Consider the following 22,146-nt stretch of genomic DNA (forward strand, 5'->3'; position numbering starts at 1 on the left):
CACCCGCTAACTCACCCTTCACCACTCACCCACGAACTCACTCCACCACTCCCCACTAACTCACTCCACCACTCAACCACTAACGCACGCCACCACTCCCCACCCTACTCACCCACACTCCCACTAACTCACTCCACCACTCCCCTACCCTTCAACACTCACCCGCAAACTCACCCTTCACCACTCACCCACGAACTCACTCCACCACTCCACCACTCCCCTACCCTTCACCACTCACCCGCTAACTCACCCTTCACCACTCACCCACGAACTCACTCCACCACTCCCCACTAACTCACTCCACCACTCAACCACTAACGCACGCCACCACTCCCCACCCTACTCACCCACACTCCCACTAACTCACTCCACCACTCCCCTACCGTTCACCACTCACCCGCAAACTCACCCTTCACCACTCACCCACGAACTCACTCCACCACTCCACCACTCCCCTACCCTTCACCACTCACCCGCTAACTCACCCTTCACCACTCACCCACGAACTCACTCCACCACTCCCCACTAACTCACTCCACCACTCAACCACTAACGCACGCCACCACTCCCCACCCTACTCACCCACACTCCCACTAACTCACTCCACCACTCCCCTACCGTTCACCACTCACCCGCAAACTCACCCTTCACCACTCACCCACGAACTCACTCCACCACTCCACCACTCCCCTACCCTTCACCACTCACCCGCTAACTCACCCTTCACCACTCACCCACGAACTCACTCCACCACTCCCCACCCTACTCACCCACACTCCCACTAACTCACTCCACCACTCCCCACCCTCCCTACTCGCTCACTCCCCCACGAACTCACAAAAAAATGGGTCCATTCACATCTGCTAACCAGCAGTTTCTCTCTACTCATTACTGCTGGCTCTGGCAGAGGCAATGCTGTCGTAATCACGTGTCCCGTTGCTTTTGCTGAAGCGACTTCATAACACTGCCAACTGCTCGCTCATAATTCTTGCAGTTGTATTGATAGATGAATAGTGGCTGATGCTGCGTTTAGTTTGTTGACCTCCCCCCCCCCGCCCCGCATCTTCGATTGGCACGGTTGGCTACGTACGGTGAGAAAGAAGTTCAACGTACATACATACTAATCCACCTTGTACTGCAACGTAGGTAGCGTATTCCGCGCTGCGCTATGGGAAGGCTGATTCATCGGTGGGGGGATGGGGGGCAGGCAGAATGGCTTTCTAGCGAGAGGGGAGAGGGTGCCCGCCTCTCTCTCTCGTCACCTGCTATGTCTATGGAGCTGGTGTGTATGTGTAAAGCGGTTCCAGGCTGGGTAAGTCTTGAACTTGGCCTTTGTTACGTATTCCCCACAGCGTGCAGTATATATTTATATTTAACACTTCTTTCGCACCATAAGTAGCCAACTGTAGTAAGAATGCAGGCGTTCAGGTGCTGCACTTTCGCTCCGCTCCTTTTACCCTTTTCTCCGTCCTTTCTGGTACTTTCCTGACTCCCCACCAATCCCCTTCGTTTCTCCTCACGGTCTCCCAACAGACCCCTCATTTCCACGTCCCATTTGAACTCACGAGCCATTAGGCCCCGCTGAGTATTCATTTGTTAATTCCCGATAGGGTTTGCCTCTCGGTGGCCCTTACTGGTGTGTAATCGCGCATGGTGTTGTAGTCTTCGTGTTATTGAATTTGACCTCCTTGTGCCCCCCGCCGCCCCAACAGTTCAGTGCTCATGCTGGGCTTCTATTTGACGTGCTTCGTGGTGCTGGTGTCGGCGCTGTTCGTGTCCGGGATCTACGCCTGCATCAAGGTGGGCGTGGTGGATGGGGGGGTGGGGGGGTCGATACTCGCTCTGCGTACCGCGCGATGGCCACGCGGGTGACGGCGACAACGCGGTCAGATCTGCGTTGCTCAGGAACCCGCCGCCAGCCCGACACAAAGCCGGCGTTTAACGCGCGATCGTTGTTCCAGCTCGTCGGTTTCGTTGGCCGTGTGTCTGTATGGACGTACGTTGAACTTCTTTCGGACTCTACGTATCCAACCGTGCTAATCGGAGGTGTGGGGGGAAGGACAACAAACTAAACACTTCAGCAGCCACCACAACGTCATCTATCGATACCGCTGCTAAAAATATGAACAAGCAGTGGCCATTGTTATGAAGTCCCCTTCAGCAGAAGCAACAAGGGCACACTGGGACTAAATCTGTTGAGGAGCAATGCTCACAACCACATGAGATGCATTATTATCTTATCTATGATTTTATATCGCGCTTTTATCAAAGCGCTTTACAAGAATTATAAATGGTACATTAGTTATTGGCTGTAAGGGAAAAGGGATGGGGTTTGAATGTTGGGGAGGGGAAGAGATGGCAGGGAACGGGAGGGAGGCGAGGTTTGGAGAGGGAAGAGGGAGGATGGTAAGGGAGGGTGATGATAGGGAAAGGGAGGGCCGAGGTTAGGACGGAAGGAGGAGGATGGTGAAGGTTTTAAGGAGTAGGACAGGGAGTAGGCGAGGGATATGCTCTTGATGAAAGATGAGTCCTAAGGGAGGAAGAAAAACTGGTGAGTGAAGTTGCCTGCGTGATGTGGAGTGGGAGTTTAGTCCAATGGAGGGGAGCCAGGAGGGGAAAAGAGCGGAAACGTGGCTGAGCACAGGGAGGGGAGGGGGGGAGGAGTAGTGAGGGATAATAGAGATTGTGAACGCAATCTGTCGTACTTTTTGGGCCAGTCCACGCGACCTTAGCCAAGATACAAACGGGGGATCGTTGTTTTGGCTGCAAAGAACCTACTACCACGTGTTTAGTTAGGGAGAGAGGAGCCCATTTCGGGCGACATGCACCGTGCGTCGTGAGAAGGCATCCGCCCAGTCAGGAGAGGTGCGACACAGGGCCATGTGACGAGCTCCGCCAGGAGAGAGGAAGGTGAAGTCGTCTTGAGAAGGCCAATTTGCCGAGGATGAGTCCATCTCTCGTGACACCGGAGCCAATCGGAGACGTCTCAGCTTCTCGTTGTCCTTCCCCCACCCGGCACCTCCGATTAGCGCGGTTGGCTACGTGCGGTGTTAAAGAATTTCAGCGTAGACACGTACGCTGCACCACTCTTCGCTCCAGCCTTGCCTCCACCTCGTGACATTGCTGGAGCAGGGGCTTGTTGATCATAGGGCTTCTGCATCCACCTGCCAAGTTTGGTTGCGAGAATTATTCTTCAACGTACCGGTGAGTGAGCCAAATCAATAAGAATTGGCGCGTTAAAAGCTTGTGCACGTGACAATGTATTTGCTCGGCTGTCGGGCGTTGGACGTTCCTATGGACACAGAATTGGTCGGATCGTTACGTGGCCGAACCCGGAGAATCTATCACGAACCGTAATATTGGCTACGCGTCAACTTAACACGGAGGCGTAGCGCGGTTGACATGGTTGGCATGTGCCGTGGTGCGAGGAATTAAACGAAGCGGTCTCATTTATGACCGCGGACGGGAAGTTGTTTTGGCGGCCGTATCGGCGCAGCGGGCAGACGCGTGCTGTAACGGCGGTCGCTGTTGCCGGTTCCGTTGGCGGCGTCCAGGTGTTCCCGGTTCACCTGCAGCGGCTGTCCATCACGATCGTGCAGTCGCGGACCAACAGCAGCATCGTGGGCGTGCTCACGCTGCTGCTCGTCTTCCTCTCCGCGTTCATCAACATGGTGAGCCGGCCGCCCCACGCGCCCGTCTCCCCACCTCCACCCCCCCCTAGTCCAGACCCAAACCCAGGCCCGGCAGGTCTCAAGCGCCACGCGTGCGACGCACTGCGACAGCGACCCGCCTGGCGTTCACGTGCGCATGCACACGAGCGCGCGTGTGCCGACTCACGCATTTACTGATAGTGGTGGTGCTGGTATTGGGTGGTGCAAGTAACACTGGTGGTAGTGATGGCGCTGGTAGTGATGGCGCTGGTAGCGGTGGCGCTGGTAGTGATGGCGCTGGTAGCGGTGGCGCTGGTAGCGGTGGCGCTGGTCGTGACGGTGCCTCCTGGCCGTGACGGTACCTGCTGGCGCGTGCGTGACTGTGTGTGTGAAGTTCGTGTCGTGGAGAGCGCTAGTGTAGCGGTTAGCACGCTGCGCTATGAACCTGGTGGCCCGGGTTCGATTCCCGCTCACCGGTCAACATCGGTGACGATTATCTGAACCGGTCCTGGGCCTCCCCTAAGTCGACTCAGCCTCAAATGAGTACCTGGCGCGGTGTGTAAACATCGCTACTGGGGAGACAAAGGCGGCCGGGCGTGGTGCTGGCCACCTACCCTCTCATGTGCCATGCCGGCCTTCATAGGTGCTCGCTAACAACACTTGCCCCAACAGTCTGTTAAGGCTACACGGGGGATATTTGTCTTTGTGAAGTTCGTGTGCAGCCGCGTGGACGTGCGCGAGTGTGTGGCGAGCGACCTGAACGTGTCCTCGTCCCTCATCGACGTTTGCCTCCTGCGCTCGCTCAACCTCTCGCTGGGCCAGGAGGCGCACGTGTGCAGCTCCTTGCATCCGCACTGCAGCTTCCCTGAGGTGACTCACTGAATGACTCTCTCACTCACTTGCTCATGCACTCACTCACTCATTCAGTCATGCACTCACTCAAACACGCACTCACTCTCTCACTCACTCGCTCACTCTCACTCACTCACTTTGTCACTCCCTCTTTTTTTCTTTTCCTTCCCACGCATCTCCGATGAGCATGGTTGGCTATGTATGGTGCGAGAGAAATTCAACATACATACACTTTCTCTGTCACTTAGACACTGACACACTCACTCACGCACTTATTCGCTCACACTCTCATTCAAACACTCACTCTCTCACTCTCTCCAGAAGCTGTCTCATCGTGACCAGCAGGCCTCGACTTTGTCAATTAGCCTCTAAACATATTGCTGCTGCTATCACACAGAATAATATAAGTTGCCATAATGATTATAATTATTATTGTAAACTTTAATCGATGTATCGATGGATTGTTAAATCGCTAGGTCGGTGGATATGCGAGTGGATGCAGGACAGGTTCAGATACTGCCTGCCATCGATTTGGTTACAGGGTTTTCATCACCTGATCACATATTCTCATCATCATCGTTTTCAAATGTTAATTTAGCCGGTGATGTGCCTGACCCAAATGCGGTGGAGCAGAGCAAGTGATACCAATTTGAGTGGCATTGCCCTGCTGATGAGACGCACGAGAGATTAAAAAGAGATTAGCTGATTCAAAATGAGATTCCTTATGCATAACAGATATAACAAATTCAGAGAAAATCAATCTCATGGCCATCCTGTATCATTGGGCTCAGGGCGTTGTTCATCACGTTTTGTCATAGGCACTGCTGCATAAAAAAAACATTTTTTAATTTTCTCTTCAACGCAGCGATATTCCTGACCCATTTGATTTCTATAGGCGGAGTCTTCCCATGTTGTAGGAGCCACAGTGATAAAAGGCCCTTCCAGAGTTGTCTAATTTGCGCCTTGTCAAGTGAATTGGAGCGCTCGAGCTGCGGCGCAGTGGTTAGCGCATTGCGTGGTGAACCCAACCAATCCGAGTTCCATTCCCAGCCACAGCTAACTGACCCTGGGCCCACCCTCTTCACCGACTTGCATTGACTGGCGTGGTGAGGTATGGTCAAACCTCTATAAACGTCGATTTCAATCGATGGACCGTGGTCAGGTTGCCATCCGAGAGTTAACGCCCTGCTGGTGTGCGCTTGGCGGTGGGGAGCGGTGGCGCAGAGGTTACCGTGCTGCGATACAAACGCCACCGAACCAAGTTCAATAACACTGGTCAACACACTTTTTCTGGCATAAGGTATTCCAACGGGTTTACGGTAATTTTGGGGTGCTGATTCCAAATCTGGCATCGGTTTTTGTCTGTCACATCAGGTTTTTGAGATATCAAATATTGCATTTTCAATCAAAACTGCAGAAGAAAAATATTAAATAAATGTGGATATCTACATAAAATTATATTATAAACACACTATCCTAAAAATGCAGCACCATATTTTAACACTAAAGCAGTCACTGACTCGCAACAACTTGCAATCATAAGTGACAGAGTTAATTTCGGGTAAAATCAATGAAAATGGGGTATGCCGATAGCATAAAATGAGATGTGAAAGAGCAAATCTGAGAACAGATTTGGAATCAGCACCCTGAAATTAGTCTAAAACAGCTGCAAAAGTCCAGGCCAGAAATTTTTTTTTTTTTTGACCAGTGTAATTCCGCTCCAGTGACGATCATCTGAACGGGTTCTGGCCCTCCCCCGAGGTCAAATGAGTACCTGGTACGGTGTGTAAAACATCACCACTGCCGGGGCACGGCGCTGGCCACTCCAACCCTGTCATGTAACACAGTGGCGGCCTTCATTGGCGGAGCTTCTCGCTTTCGGCACTTGCCCCAAACAGTCTCTTACGGCGATGCGGGGCGGGGGGTGTGTGGGTGTGGTGTGGATCTTTTGTGTCGCGCAGTACTTCTCGGACTGCGTGCTGCTGTCGCTGCTCGCCTGCGCGGGCTTCCTGCAGATCAGCAGCGTGGGGAAGCTGGGCCTCATGCTGGCCATGGAGCTCGTGTTCGTGCTGCTCATCGAGATCCCGCAGGCGACGCTCTTCGACAACTACGACCTCCTGGCGCACGCCAACGCGCTGTGAGTGAGCGGCGCAACCCGCGGTGGCCGATCCGTGGTGGGGGGGGGAGGGGGGGGTTGGGTGGGGGGTGGTGGGCGGCGGGTGCAAGCGCACACCCCTCCTTCTTGAGACGCCTATGATGATTACCGCAGCAAAAAACACCGAATAATTTTTATTTCATTTAAAAAGCTTCACATTTTGGTGTGGCCTCCTTTCTCTTCCATCACCCCCCACCTAGCCCCACCCTCACCTTTGCTGCTTACCCAAATACCCGGGTTAACCCGGTGACCTGTGTTCGATTCCTGGCCATGTGTGCGCATGTACATATGCTTCACCACACTGAGACATGGGATGTAGACATTTATTTATTTAAATGGAGGGACATATATTGCAAGGAGGCATACTGTCCGCAAACTTCTTTTGTTACTAATAATAACCATGTCCTAATCCAGCAAAGCCTCACTGCGTCTCAACACTATTTTCGTGCAGAGATAACGCCCAAGCTGAATTGAGCCCCCCCCAATGATACCGTTCCTATAAAAAGAGGCCCTTTCAACGCAGCCCCAGTCACCCCAAAGCTCCAGAATCCAATTCACCTCCACGGGGGCACACGAGGACGCACCGAGGCACGGGGCCAAGACTGCCTGAACTAACGCAAAATGAGAAACACGCTCCCAACCCCCACCACTCCCTGCATCAGCACAACTCCATTTCCCATTCATGTTTAACCCACGCTTCCAACCCCCGCCACTCCCTGCCACAGCACAACTCCATTTCCCATTCATGTTTAACCCACGCTTCCAACCCCCGCCACTCCCTGCCACAGCACAACTCCATTTCCCATTCAAGTTTAACCCACGCTCCCAACCCCCACAGCGCCCTGCAACAGCAAAACTCAATTCCCCATTCATGTTTAACCCACACTCCCAACCCCCACAGCGCCCTGCAACAGCGCAACTCCATTTCCCATTCAAGTTTAACCCACGCTCCCAACCCCCACAGCGCCCTGCAACAGCACAAAGCCATTTCCCATTCATATTTAACCCAAATTAAATATGACATTCCCTGTCCGCAAAGCTCCTCGCACCCTCTCCTCTTTTCTCACGATGATGGCGTCTCTGCAGGGAGGTGCGGGGAGCGGGGCGGTTGTGCGAGTTTTAGTCACAAGCGGAACGCTGTCGTACTAGACAAAGATCCCCCGCTCCCGTATAACCTCAACAGACTGTTGGGGTAAGTGCTGTTAGTGAGCACCTATAGAGGTCAGCACAGTAGGCAGTGGGTGGCTAGCACCACACCCGGCCACCTCTGTCTCCCAAGTTGGAGATGATAATACACTGCACCAGGTACTCATTTGAAGCTGAGTCGACCTAGGGAAGGCCTAAGACCGGTTTAGTGCTGTTAGTGAGCACCTATGAAGGTTGGCACAGAATACGAGCGGGTTATGGGGCAAGCACTACACCTAACCACATTCATCTCCCCGGTCTTGATGTTTACGCACTGCATGAGGGACTCATTTGAGGCTAAATTGATCCAGGGAGAAGCCTATAACTGGTTCAGATGTTTGCCACCAATGTTGGCTATTAGCGGGAACTGAACTCAGGTTTGTCAGGTTCATAGTGCAGTGTGCTAACCATTCCACTACCGCTGTGTCCATGCACACGTGCGTGCTCACTCGTACGCGCGCACACACGCACGCACGCACACACATGCACACACACACACACACGACGCGCAGATTGCGGAGCAATGATGGGTTCAAAGGTCAAAAGTCACTGCATCATAGTGACGTCAGCGTCTGTTAGGGACTGGCTTCTAGACGGTGCGGCTGCTAAGCCAGAGGGATTTCAAAGCTGGATTGCAATAGTTTTCACGTTCGTTTGAGCCAGAGCTCAATTGTAATTTGTGCCTTCACTCTAACTCAAGACACCTCTATTATGGATAGAGGTTGGATTATATTGGTCACGAAAGCCTACGTGTTAAATTGCCTTCACTCTGCTTGATTGTAGTTGTTAAAGCATTGCTATTGGCATTGTCAGAGGTAATTTCTACACTTTGCCTGGTTATTTTGTCCGTATTCAATTGTCAAGCTTGTAGAATGTGTCTGTACACAGGCATCCCTTCTTCCGAAGAGATCGAACAACATTGCAATGGCAGTACATTCGAGTTTTGATTTATATAGTGTCGGAATGTGACCGCATCTCAAGAGGCTGTGCAGAAACGGGGCACGTAATTATTTCAAATGAGCATTGAGTGGCGCTCATCTCTACAGGACAGTCCGGGAACAAAACATGGGAATTCCACATTTTCTATGAGAGGGCCCATGAGATTATTCATCAGGGTGTCGCTATGAATTGCTCGATATCGATTAAAGCCGTTATTCTAAAGTGAATGCAATTGCACGTGAAAAGTGGCAAAGTTTTTTTATTTCTATAAATTGCACGCTCATCGTACATTTAGACATTCAGACGGAGCGCTCGAAGGACACGAGCCATTTTTTTGCAGCAGCAAAGAAAACCGTGTAAAATTATCTTGTCAAATTGTTACCCTGAATTTCAGAAGTAAATTTAATCCTGTGGGGGGGGGGGGGGGCAGAGGGTGTGGAGGGGGGGAGAGGGTCGGGGGAAAGAGGCAGCTGCAGGTAGGAGGGGTATCCATATTTACAACTCTCGTGAAGGATAAATTCATTTACTGAATGCAGCAAGTGGAATGATAAAATCACAATCATCTTGTCATCTGCTGATTTACCGACAGCGGAGAAAGCCGTCATTATTTTTGCACCGGCCGTTGAATTACAGACACGAGTAACCTTTCCTGTGATCATTATGTACCGCTTTAGATGGTGGGGGGGGGGGGAGATAACATTTTGGCGCAGCTTGAAACGATAGCCACCGGTTAACATAAGTTGTCCTAATGAGGCTGGTGGGGATTTGGTACCAACGCCGCCTCCTGAAAATTGGCAGTGACATTTGGGCTTTATTTATTTTTTTGCTTTCCATGAAAATCTTTCCATCTTAAACATGGGCCATGAATTAATAATCACATAAAATACGGCACCTTGTGTTTGGAGAATGTCATGCCATTTATATTAAACCTGGAAATAAATAAAGTGGCTCGCAAAAACACCGGGCAGCAATTGCTTTTGTTAACCCTTCTATTTGTCAGCGTCATCGCACATTACAGGACAATTTAGATTTATGTGACTTCTCAAAAGTGCACAGAGAATCGCGAAGAAATGCACTGGGACGAGGGAAGGGAGAACACGCGAGCGAATATGCAACTATTACGATGAATTTTTTTATTTAAACCAGGTGAGGCCCATTGAGCTATATAGCTCTTTTCCAGAAGCGACCTGGCGATCACAGGAGAGGTAGGCCGGGGTGAATCCATGAAGGATTGCAATGGCAGTGAGGGCGATGTTGTTGTTGATCTGGGACTGGATTGGGAGCCAGTAGACGGATCAGAATATTGCATAGTGCGGTCTGATTTACGGGGCGCAAGCGAGATGTGTGGCACGGTGTTATGGATCGTCATCATTCACTGTCGTGGCTATTTCACCGCCAATGCGTCACTACACCTGTGTTGGGACCCGTGAGTTGATCGCCCGTGTGTATGTGCTGTGCGCTCTTGTGTGCCCCGACAGAACGTTGGCCCAGAACTCCACAAGCACCTGGTAAGGTGGTGGTGTCTTGTGCTCTGCTCACGCATTCCCCGGGAAACAAAAAAAAAACTTCACATGCGCTCACTTTGCCGGTGTTTGACGGAGGACGTCTCACCCTGCCCCTACTCCACATCCACTTGTCCACATGTGCAGACGCGGCATGTAATGAAGCGTGTGTGAGTGCGTACGTGTGTGTCGTGGGGAGCGGTGACGTAGCGCTTAGCGTGCTGCCCTACGAATCCGGCGACCCGAGTTCGATTCCCGCTCACGGCCAACATCGGTGACGATTATCTGAACGGGTCCTGGGTCTCCCCTAGGTCGACTCAGCCTCAAATGAGTACCTGGTGCGTTGTGTAAAACATCGCCACTTGGGAGACAAATACGGCCGGGCGTGGTGTTGGTCACCCGCCCCATCGTGTGCCATGCAAGCCTTAATAGCTGCTCGCTAACAGCATTTGCCCTAACAGTCTGTTAATTACTACATTATATTTTGAGTATTCTTTGTATTTGTGGGGAGTGTAGGTGCAGTGGTTAGTGATTCCCACTCACTACCAATAACAGTGGCGAATGTTTGAATTGGTCGACTATGCCTTAAATGAGTACCTAGTGCGGTATGTAAACACATTAACACTGCTGTACTTTGAATGTGCACTACTGCGTACATGCTGTGTACATCCCCCATTGCGTAATCTCGCATTGTTTCCTGTGCCTTGTCATGTGCTTGCCACACTCTGTACATTGAGTGCTACGTACACGCTGTTCTGCGCTGTTCTGCGCTGTGCTGTGCTGTGCGAACGCCGTAATGAGTGTAGCACCGATATTATGTCCGTCCCTTGCCATGTACATTACCAACCATGTACGTGGCCTGCTACGTATCCATACGTATCAATCCATGTACGCACACACTCGCGCACGCCCGCCCCCGCCCCCCGATGCGTAAATCCCCGCGCGTGTCCCCGCAGCTCGGACACGCCGGTGCGGATCCCGCTGCGCGTGGCCACGCCTGTGGTGCTCACGCTCTTCGTGCTGGCGCTCTACCTGCATGCGCAGCAGGTGGAGTCGACGGCGCGCCTCGACTTCCTCTGGAAGCTGCAGGTGAACGGGGTGCCACCGCCACTTCCTCGAACCACCGCGACCGTCGCCGTGGGAGCGGTGGCGCAGCTGTCGAGAGCGTCGAGCCACAAACTCGGCAAACCGAGTCCGATTCCCACTCGCAGATAACACCGGTGGCAATTATCTGAATTGGTTTTGGGCCTCCCCTAGGTCGACTTAGCCTCACATGATTACCCGGTGCGGTGTGTAAATATCGCCACTGGTGAGACAAAGGCGGTCGGGCGTGGTGCTGGCCACCCACGCCCTGTTGTGCCGCAGCGGCCTTAATATCCTCTCGCCAACAGCTACACGGGGGGATCTCTGCGTGAGTGCGCGCGCGTATGAGTGCTCACGTGTGTGCATGGGCACACAGCGGAATTGTGGGCTATACCTAATAATACCTAATAAATGAAACTGAAAACGGAGTGGTTAGCGCACTGCGCTAACGGACAAATTCGGTGGCAAACATCTGAACCAGTCCTCGGCCTCTCCCCGGGTCGACTTAGCCTCTGATTCAATACCCCGCGATGGTCTCACGGTGCAGGCGACGGAGGAGAAGGAGGAGATGGAGGAGCTGCAGGCCTACAACCTGCGCCTGCTGCGCAACATCCTGCCCAGCGACGTGGCGAAGCACTTCCTGGCTCGCGAGCGGCGCAACGACGAGCTGTACTACCAGTCGTGCGAGAGCGTCGCCGTGATGTTCGCCTCCATCAGCAACTTCTCCGAGTTCTACATCGAGCTCGAGGCCAACAACGAGGGCGTCGAGTGCCTTCGGCTGCTTAATGAGATCATCGCCGATTTCGACGAGGTGTGTGTAGTGTAGCTGCTCTACGAACCCAGCCACCCGGGTTCGATTCCCGCTCACGGCCAACACCGTTGACGATTATCTGAACCGGTCCTGGGCCTCCCCTAGGTCGACTCAGCTTCAAAATGTGTACCTGGTGCGGTGTGTAAACATCGTCACTGGGGAGGTGGCCCGGCGTACTGTTGGCCACCCACCCCCTCGTATGCCATTCCAGCCTTCTTAGGTGCTACTCACTAACAGCATTTGCCCCAACAGTCTGTTAAGGCTATACGGGGGATCTTTGTCTTTGTTGTGTGTGCGTGTGAATGTCCAAACCAGGTAGTAGAGGGGGGGCTACATGCAGAGGCTAGCACGGGCTAAAGCAGAGACGGGCTGCTTTGGTAGGGGAGGATTCTGGAGCTGATTGGACTGGTGGGGAGCGGTGGCGCTGTGGTTAGCGTACTGTGCTACTGAACCTGGTGACTCGAGGCCGATTCTCACTCACGGCCAAGAGCAGTGGCGGATATATAAACCAGTCCTGAGCCTCCCCTAGGTCGAATCAGCCGAAAATGAGTAACTGGTGTGGTGTATAAATATTGGTACCGGAGAGACAAAGGCGTCAAGGTGTGCTTCCGGCCACACAAGCTCTACGTGCGTCGTTCTGTACTTAACAGCCGCTTGTCAAGAACATTTGTCCCAAAGGTCCATACGGCTCACTAGAGAATATCTGTGCCCGTGTGTGCCCGCGCGTGCTCGCCCGCTCGCGTGTCGCAGATAATCAGCGAGGATAACTTTAAGCAGCTGGAGAAGATCAAGACGATCGGAAGCACGTACATGGCGGCGTCGGGGCTGAACGACGCCACCTACGACCGCCAGGGCCGCTCGCACATCACGGCGCTCGCCGACTACGCCATGCGGCTCATGGAGCAGATGAAGCACATCAACGAGCACTCTTTCAACACGTTCAAGATGAAGATCGGTGCGCGCACATCCCCCTCCGCTCATTCTGTCTCGGGCTGCTTTGCTTTCGCGTTTGCCTCCCCCACCCAGTTTCTCACCCTGCCTCCCTCCCTCCCCCTCTCCCATCCGCAGCCTGCCACCCACTCTCCCCGCCACTCTCCGTCACCTTGTCTGTCGCCTCCTCTGAGCCTGTCCCCTCGATTTTCTCTCTTTTGCCCTCCATCGATTGTTATACTTTCTCAATGTCCCGGTTATAATCCCTACCTCCCTCCCTAATTACAGTATTGCTCACACCTCCTCCCCCCCCCCCCCCATCTCTTGCACCACCCTCCCTCCCGTCTCACTCTTACGCTGCAACCTCCTTTCTCACACACTCCATTCTCTTCTGCCCTTGCTTTATCCTCATCTTTCCCCCCCTCTTTCACACCCTCACCTCATGATAACCTGTCATCTCGCTGCGTCCTTCTCTGTTTTTCACGTTTTTTTTTTCCTCCTGTCATCACTCGCCCACCACACTTATCTTCGTCGATGATGGGAAGTTCCAGAGCCAGCATTTCACAAGTGTGTCACGTGCAGATGGCGACGATGTCCAAGATTGTTTGTCGATGGACATCGATATTGTTGCTGTCGTTGACTCTGAAATCGAGAATGCATTATCTCTCTCTCTGTTTGGAGCAAGGCGATCATGATAAATCAAGTGGAAGTGAAATATTAGTATAAAGCTGTGTTGATATTTGGGACTTACCCCAAAGAAAAACCCAGCACGTGTCAATACCACCGTGGCCTTCAAAGTAAAATATATATAGCAGGCGACGTTTTGGGCAATGACGCTTCTTCATAGCACATAAATAGAGAGGCCATAGAGGCACAGAGGATAATAAAGAGTCGGAGATTCCACTTCACACCTTGCGGCCTGATAATATTTTTATCAAAAAACCAGCCTAGTTTATCAAAGGGTTGGCCAAAACTTGCCGATATAAATCCAGCGCCGAACCGATAAGCCTTTCAACCATGGCAATCATGTCCCACGCCGCGCGATGCCATCTCGCCACGTTGACTCCTCGTGCATCATCGTCGCTGCAGTACAAAAGGTGAACGCGGCGCTGGCCTGCTGGCGGGCATTCGTTTTCCAGTGGAGGGGGCCGTGGTGAGGGCGACGCTGCTGTTGGTTCTTGCAATGAAGTAATTTTTCAAATTTGGACTGTGACATCGGCCAATGTGCCCTACTGTTTTTCTAAGAACATCACCAGGAATGTTTTTTTTTATATTTCAAGAGGAGCCCGGTACAGTACACAAACCGCAACAAGGGGTGGTGGGGGGGGTGCTGAAGGGAGAAAAGTGGGCTCGCCACCCCACCAAGTCGGGAACACGAGTGGGGTGTATGTATTTCTATATGGGGAGGGGAAGGTAACATCACGGGATTGTTAACAAACCACTGTGACATTGTTGTTGGCATCGTCGTTGTTGGTGGTGGTGGTCAGGCCTGAACGTAGGCCCTGTAGTTGCCGGGGTGATCGGCGCCCGGAAGCCACAGTACGACATCTGGGGCAACACGGTGAACGTGGCGAGCCGCATGGACAGCACCGGGCATCCCGAGCGCATACAGGCATGTCCGCTCACACACAAAGACAAAGATCCCCCCATGTTGTAGCCTTGACAGACTGTTGGGGCAAGTGCCGACAGCGAGTAGCACCTATGAACGCCGGCACGGTACACGAGGGGTCAGGTGGCCGGCACCACGCCCGGCAGCCTTTGTCTCCCTGGTGGCAATGTTTACACATCTCCGCACCAGGTACTCATTTAAGGCAGACTCGACCTAGGGGAGGCCCAGGAGTAGTTCAGATGGTAGTGACTGGTATTGGCCTTGAGTGAGAATCGAACTCGGGTCGTTAGGTTCGTCTTGGTTTTTGGTGGTGGCATCATCAAACACAGCCCTTCTGTCCAGCCACTGCTGGATGAGGGCCTCCATACACCGGTTGGGTTATAGGGTGGATAATTAACCATACTTAACCATGCTGCTCAGTGCAGGTTGGTGGTGAAGGCAGGCAACATAGATGTTGAATTATAACGATAGGTGTAGCTGCATCGCCTTCAGCTGACAGCGTAGCCGCACATCGGCCTGTAACACCCGGTTTACGCGTGTGGTCACTCAATCCTGTTTAGCTCAGAGATATGATGAGATCTGGTGCATTCTGGGTGATGTGTTCATCGGCTGACATGCATTCACATGCATAAATGCACTAGTGTCTAAACAAGCACACACAACCATGTACACTTATACAAAGACAAGGTGCTGTTAACGAGCACCTAATTAAGGCCACCACAGGGCATGAGGGGTGGTAATATAAGTACCATGCCTCTCCACATTTGTCTCCCCAGTGCTGATGATTACACACTTTACATGGCTGAGTTTGTCTCATGAAGACCATTGAGCAGTGCAAGTATTGCTCCCCACTGTTATTAGCTGTGGCCTGCAATTAAAATTAAGTTGCTGAGGTTCATAGCCCAGTGTTCTAACCACTGCGCCACTCACGCACTCAAATATTCACAACACATGCACAATGTGCACGCTTATAAAACATGCAAACACAAATATCCAAATTTAGCACGTAAGCTTTTACGGCCTATCTTATCCATAATAGAGGGTTTTTTGGGTTCGATCGCGGAAATGTGTCGTTAAACCCGCCACCACCCAACACGGACAAATACCCAAACATGCACACACAAAGATCCCCCCCATAGCCTATAGCCTTAGCAGACTGTTGGGGCAAGTGCTGTTAGCGAGGACCTATGAAGGCCGAAATGGCACACAAGGGGGTGGGTGGCCAACACCTCGCCCGACCGCCTTTGTCTCCCCAGTGGCGATGTTTACACACCACACCAGGTACTAATTTTAGGCTGAGTTGACCTAGGTGAGGCCCAGGACTGGTTCAGTTAATCGTCACCGGTGTTGGCCGTGAGCGGGAATCGAACTTTGGTCTCCTGGTTTGTAGCGCAGTACACTAACCGCTACACTACCGCTCCCCACACACTCAATGACACAAACACACGTACAAATGCACACCACTTGTGTACACACACGCACCCTCATCCCTACGCACAGATGAACAGACCGCAACGATAACACTACTAACGATTGTCCCTTTCAACAAAATGGCCGCTCTAGGTGACAACCGACATGTACAACATCCTGGTTGCCAAGGGATACCAGCTGGAGTGCCGCGGCATGGTGAAGGTGAAGGGCAAAGGAGAGATGACGACGTACTTCCTCAACGAGGGGCCGCCGGGCAGCTAGCTGCCACAGCCAGAGACAGCCGTTCACACCCCCTTTTCCCTGTCTGCGCCGAGCTGAGCCAGCCCTACCCTTCAACACTCACGACTCGTACAGTGAAGGCCTACGTCAGTGCCGGGACTGCCAAAGTCAAAGCCAAGATCAAGACTCGTAAGGGCGCGGCTGAGGCTTGGATTTTTAAATGTCCAGGCCAAGAATAAGACTTCCAGTGGTCAAGGCTGGGACACCCTCATAAGACAAGGCCAAGTCTGGGGTTTGTATAATTAGAACTGCGACCAAGACTCCAAATGTCAAGGCCAATGCTGGAGCTCCTTATGTTTAAGCCACTAAAAGAGGCTCCCAATGGACAAGGCTGCGGCTGCTGTAGCCAAGGCCAAGACTGCTATTCCCAAAGTCAAGGCCAGGACCAGGGCTCTTAAAGTCAAGGCCAAGATTGTGACTTCCATAGTAAAAAGCAAGGAAGTGGTTCTTAGAGTGAAAGCCATGGCTAAGATTCCCAGAGTCAGTGCTAACGATGAGGCTCTTAGAATCACGGCTAAGGCTGTGGCTCTGAAATGTCAAGGCGTATGTCAAGACTTCTCAAGTCAAGGGCAAGGCTGGAATTCTTAAGTCAAGGTGACATGAATGTGATTGCCGGCCCCTGTTAGTGTAGCTAGACGGTATCTGATGCGGCTGGCAAGTCGACTGCCCTGTCCAGCAGGTGGCTCAATCCTGCTGCAGGGAATGTGACTGTTTGTATAAATAGCCGCCTGCCATTTCCAACTGTCGCGAATCTTACACGGCTGACATCGAATAGAGTTTCTCCCTCTCTGGCATCTTGGGGCTTAGCTCCCTATACCTCATGCAGCTTCTTTAAAAACCTTGTGTACCCGTGTCACAACACAAGCACACGATCAGCATGCTCACTTATCTCTACCCCCTTACCTTCAATCCTGCTTCTAAGCGCCACCAATTTCCCCAGCGTCATAGTTTAATCCTCCACAAAAAAACGCTGCAGAATATTTGTGATGTACAAGTCACATCACTTGTCGTTCGCAATGGTGGCTTTCATGGCAGTCAATTTTACATCTTTCCTTTGATTGTACGTTGACTTAACTTCCCACCGATTGATGTATTAGTGCTTGATTTTAATGCCTTTACCTTTGAATATATTTAAAGGGGGATTAATGCCCATTGCACTTATATTTAGAGCTCTATCGGCATTGCGGTTTGGTGTCCTTGTTGCGTTAAATGTTCTCTTGCTAGTGCCGTGGACATCCCTTTACAATAGAGCAGCATCAGCACACTCGGTGAAGTTTACTTTGCTGCGTCTAGACATTCAATTTAAACGATCATGTCTCTACCGCAGGCTTATAACGGCCCGATACAACCTCTATGATTCATCACCACTGGTATTCTTTTTTTTTAAGCCCAGGCTTTCTCTTATCCAAGTTTATACAGCATTTTCGAAATGCAGTGAGCGTTTTTTGATTCTCAGCCTGGTTATCGATGGCTGTATCAAGAAAGCATAATATATTTTTTCAATGAATGTGCTCCGTTCTGAATGTTGGTCTTTGTATATTTATAGTATTTATTGGAAGATGGACACGTGGCGATACCTTTCCACAGGGCATTGAAGATGTAGACTCCTCTTGATGTGGTTTCCTGGTGGCACATTCCATTCATCCACTGCCGTGTGACGACTGCAGGCTTGTGTAGGGGTCACCATTTTTGTCGCCTCATGCCTTGACTCCAATTAACACAACCGACAAACACAATCATTGGTGAAAGCGTTTAAGCAGATTGTGCCGTATAGATACATAAACTAAATCAATTTAAATGTGCAGATTAATAGTGCCAACTTCACAAAGACAAATATTGAAGGGAAATTAGAAGCATATCTGTGCATGTGACAGACATTGTTCCATTTTGTATGTTTGTCACTTATTATGGAAATAGATTTGAGTTCATTCAAATTCCCAATACGTGTAAGTTGCTTGTTCTTCTGTCAAGCGGTTTTTAGGATGAGGCTTTGGCATGGTTCAAGATTGATGTTCTATTTTGAGATGATAATTGACTGGACAGAATGCTTTTGTGCATATTGAGCGTTGGGTTGTGGCCAGCGAAAGCTGGTGTGTGTACTGGCTTTAGACGAGGGTTCGCTATTTGCAATGAGGTCAAACGAGAAACATACACTCTCTGCCCCTACTTTGTATTCCTTTCTCTCTTACACTACCTGATCCACACCCAAACACAGATCTTAACGTGTCTTTTGCCCTTTCACCTTAACTTTAGTTTGACGATGTAAACTTTTAATGAATGCTCCTTCGGTTAACAAGTGCGACGTTTTATTTTTTACTTGCAGCAATGTGATCACGGTCGTGGTTGGTGTGGAAGGAATTTCCCTGCCGCCACTGGGCTTCACTGGGCATGGAACCCATCGAGGGGAGGGAATAGGGTCCGGGGAGGTATGAGGAGCGGACAATTATATACACTGCAGCATTATCCGAGGACCCATCGCATTCTGGACACTAGTCTGCAAATGAAAATTAGTGGTATATTCCCTGTTTAGCATTGTAGAGACGCAAGTGCTGTTCGCAAATTCCGATTCATATATTTAGGAATGTCGTTAGGGGTTGGTGTGATGAGCGCAAATAATGCCTGGTCAAATGTTGTCTCCCGGCTAATGTTGCCATCTGTCCGGGTTTGACCTGTGCAGTCCAGGAATTGGTATCTGTGTTGTTCGGGCGGCAGGAATTGATTTGTACCAAGGTCCGGGAAACGAACGGCATGGTGTTGAACCTTGTCGCACTGTGGCTGAAAAGTTCTGATAACAGACCTAGGCTGGCTGAGAAAATATGTCCAGCTTGTGGTGATGGTTGGAAATCCCCGTAACTCCCAAATGCTTTTTGTAGTAGGTGCTCATGTTGACTGCACTGTCCCAACAGATACTTTAGGCAGACTTGACCTAGGGGAGGTCCAGAACAGGCTCGGTTGTTAATTGCTGAGGTGTGCCATGGCCAGGAATTGAACCCAGGTCATCCAAGATTGTAACTGCATTGCACAAACCACAATTCCACGACTCGAAGCATACAGTAGTTACTGTATATTAAATGCATACAGTGTACGTACACTGTATGCGCTTATAATATACAGTGCGGTATTATATAATGTAGACAAAATCTATGAAGTACAAATTTAGAAATACTGTAGATATATAAATTATATATACTGTGTTGTAAAAACATACAGTATATTGTACATACACAACTTTATATAGTATACTGTATGCAACAAAACCTTAATATGTACTAAACTGTACATATATACAGTGCGCATTGCAGTATCTAAAATAGTAAATGAGCAGAATATAAAAGTAGTCCGTATCGTGTAATGAATCAAATTATTTATAAGTCTATTACACAGACAGATTTTTAAAACAATATATTAACTCAAAGACACGTTCACTTTACGCCGTTAAATTCCTCATATCCACATTGGTGTGGGCGGGCACATTTTTGCAAATAGAAATCTCCATTTTGTTTTGGCACAACATTCTAAGTCCACTTGTGCACATGGTTTGGAAACTCCTTTTACATATATAACAAACAAAAACAAATGTCACGAGGAATAACCAAAATGTGTGAAACAAAGTAAGTAGAAATTAACTCTTATCCGCGCTGATATGGAGGAGGGCGCAAACATTGACGATCCTATGATTATGGGATTATCAAAAAATATAGTCCATTTAACATGGACAAGAGCAGATACTAGGATGAATTTATCAATGAAGTTACACTTATCCGTAAAGAAATTGCGGATCATAGTTCTGGATTGCGTGATGTGGGGCAGAAATGTGGATAATCGCAGATAACAGAAAGAATATTGGTATTTTTTCACCTGAAGATGATTGCTTGTGTTGCAATCGAAACTTCGTGATATTATTTTTCTATCTACGTGGCTTTACCGAAAGACCCATAGAATAAATATTGTCACGGATAAGAGTTCTACTGTGCACATGTCAGGATTTGCATCTAAGGAACTTTACTGTACTGCAATATGGTACATGACCAAAACAAATACTGCTAAAATGAAAAGGAGCTACTGTACTAAATAATCAATAAAAATAATAATTTTGAGGTTATTAGAATATTAAACCTTCGTGAAATGTGTTTAATAGCAACAATGTATCCTCTGCATTTGGGTTGTTTCCTGTTCTTATCATAACATTTGGAGCCTTTACATTACCGGGGGGCCAATCCATTAAGAATCAGTACCTTGCTAAAGGGGGCCTCGGGACATACAAATAATTCATACACAGATAAGTAAGCAAAGTTATAAAAGGTTTAGCGAAAGAAACAAATAACGTAAAACTTGCCGCTAAGTGGAAACAAATGCATTGTATAAGCTGATAATTGAGAAAAATGATTTTATTTCCGTTCACACTTCATACAAATTTTTTTTATTCGTAATAGTTTTTTTTTACATGAAAATAAATGATCGACGTAACGATTGTTTGCACTACCAGCATCTAAAGCATTGGTATTTATAATCGTCCTTGCTTCATTACACCTAAAATTAAATGTTTCGATTATACATACAAAAGTTGTGGCCGGTTGTAATTGTGAAAGTCCCCAGCCAACACATTAAAAATTAATGAATAAATATAAATATTAATCATTTATCTAACCTTATGTCAATCCACTGTTGGATGGAGGCCTCCCAAATGCCGTGTTGCTTGCCTGATGGTGCTTTGCCAATGCTGGAGAGTGTGGGTTGAAGGTGGGGGGTGTGTGGAGGGAATTTAAGTGAAGCCCTTGCTGGTTCACAGACATCTCTCGCCACTGAAGGTTTGCTGTGTGGCCAGTAATTGAACTCGAGCCTCCAGGTTCATGGCAAAGCATGCGAGCAACTTGGACCACCTCTACATCACCCCCATCTTGTACAACACTGCATAGTATTTTACATATGTGGAATGAAAAGAAATAATATTCCAGGATTGTCTGAAAATGTCCATTTACGTGTGAACTAATGCGGACAAAAGCAGATCAAAGATGAATTTGCCAGTGAACTTCAACTTATCCGTGAAAAAATCTTGGTTTTTCTTCTTCTTAAAAATTGATTGGTTCAGATTAGGTTGCTACTTGTTTTGCACTATTGTTTGCAAAATATCCATGTCCAAGTGGATAATAGCCTCTGCGATCGCATACTGAAGTTGGTTCTGTACGCCAGCATTAGTCTGCTCTGCTCACAATTGGTCCTTAAGCCAGCAATGCTCTCTGCGGCCACATTGTTGGTATTCCGAGTGGGATCCGTTAGGTGATGAAACGTTTAGGGCATCCACAGTTGATTTTGCGAGCAAGTCTGTGGCGTCCACATGTGCAATTGCCGCTGTAAATGTCCACGAAGCTTTGCTTGTGCACCGTTGCTATTGTAAAGTGTAATAGTTAAAAATAGCCTGTGCCTGAGCAGTTGGTACTGTGCGGTAATTGAATGATAGACTATGCGTATGCACAAGTATGGCTCCATCAACGTGCGCACAGTAGTTGGCGTCTGTGGGTAACGAAAGTGAACGGTGGTTCACCGTTGAATACGATGTCGGGTTAAACGGCAGCAGCGGAGCTGTACGCTCGTACACGTGTCTGTCACGTGAACCCCACGTGAGTGGCCATTGAGACCCCATGAAGTCCCCTCGTCTCGAGAGGCCTCCCTCGCGAAGCGATGCGGCAAATACGCAAACATGCCGGAAATGCCGTGAATCT

At 49.8% G+C, this 22,146-nt stretch overlaps 1 protein-coding gene across 1 annotated transcript in view; it reads left to right on the forward strand.

Moving 5' to 3' along the window:
* ADCY5 (adenylate cyclase 5) overlaps positions 1-20,003 on the forward strand; it is a 212,531-nt gene extending 192,528 nt beyond the window's left edge. The window contains exons 12-21 of the mRNA XM_078870986.1: positions 1,713-1,800; positions 3,555-3,671; positions 4,362-4,520; positions 6,464-6,639; positions 10,260-10,289; positions 11,240-11,372; positions 11,914-12,177; positions 12,928-13,132; positions 14,595-14,719; positions 16,280-20,003. Of these exons, the coding sequence (XP_078727112.1) occupies positions 1,713-1,800; positions 3,555-3,671; positions 4,362-4,520; positions 6,464-6,639; positions 10,260-10,289; positions 11,240-11,372; positions 11,914-12,177; positions 12,928-13,132; positions 14,595-14,719; positions 16,280-16,408 (1,426 nt within the window). The 3' untranslated portion in view covers positions 16,409-20,003. The remainder of the gene's footprint in view (positions 1-1,712; positions 1,801-3,554; positions 3,672-4,361; positions 4,521-6,463; positions 6,640-10,259; positions 10,290-11,239; positions 11,373-11,913; positions 12,178-12,927; positions 13,133-14,594; positions 14,720-16,279) is intronic.
* The last annotated feature ends 2,143 nt before the right edge of the window (positions 20,004-22,146 follow it).

This window comes from Lampetra fluviatilis, chromosome 31 (genome assembly GCF_964198595.1).
Source record: "Lampetra fluviatilis chromosome 31, kcLamFluv1.1, whole genome shotgun sequence".
Classification (NCBI taxonomy): domain Eukaryota; kingdom Metazoa; phylum Chordata; class Hyperoartia; order Petromyzontiformes; family Petromyzontidae; genus Lampetra; species Lampetra fluviatilis.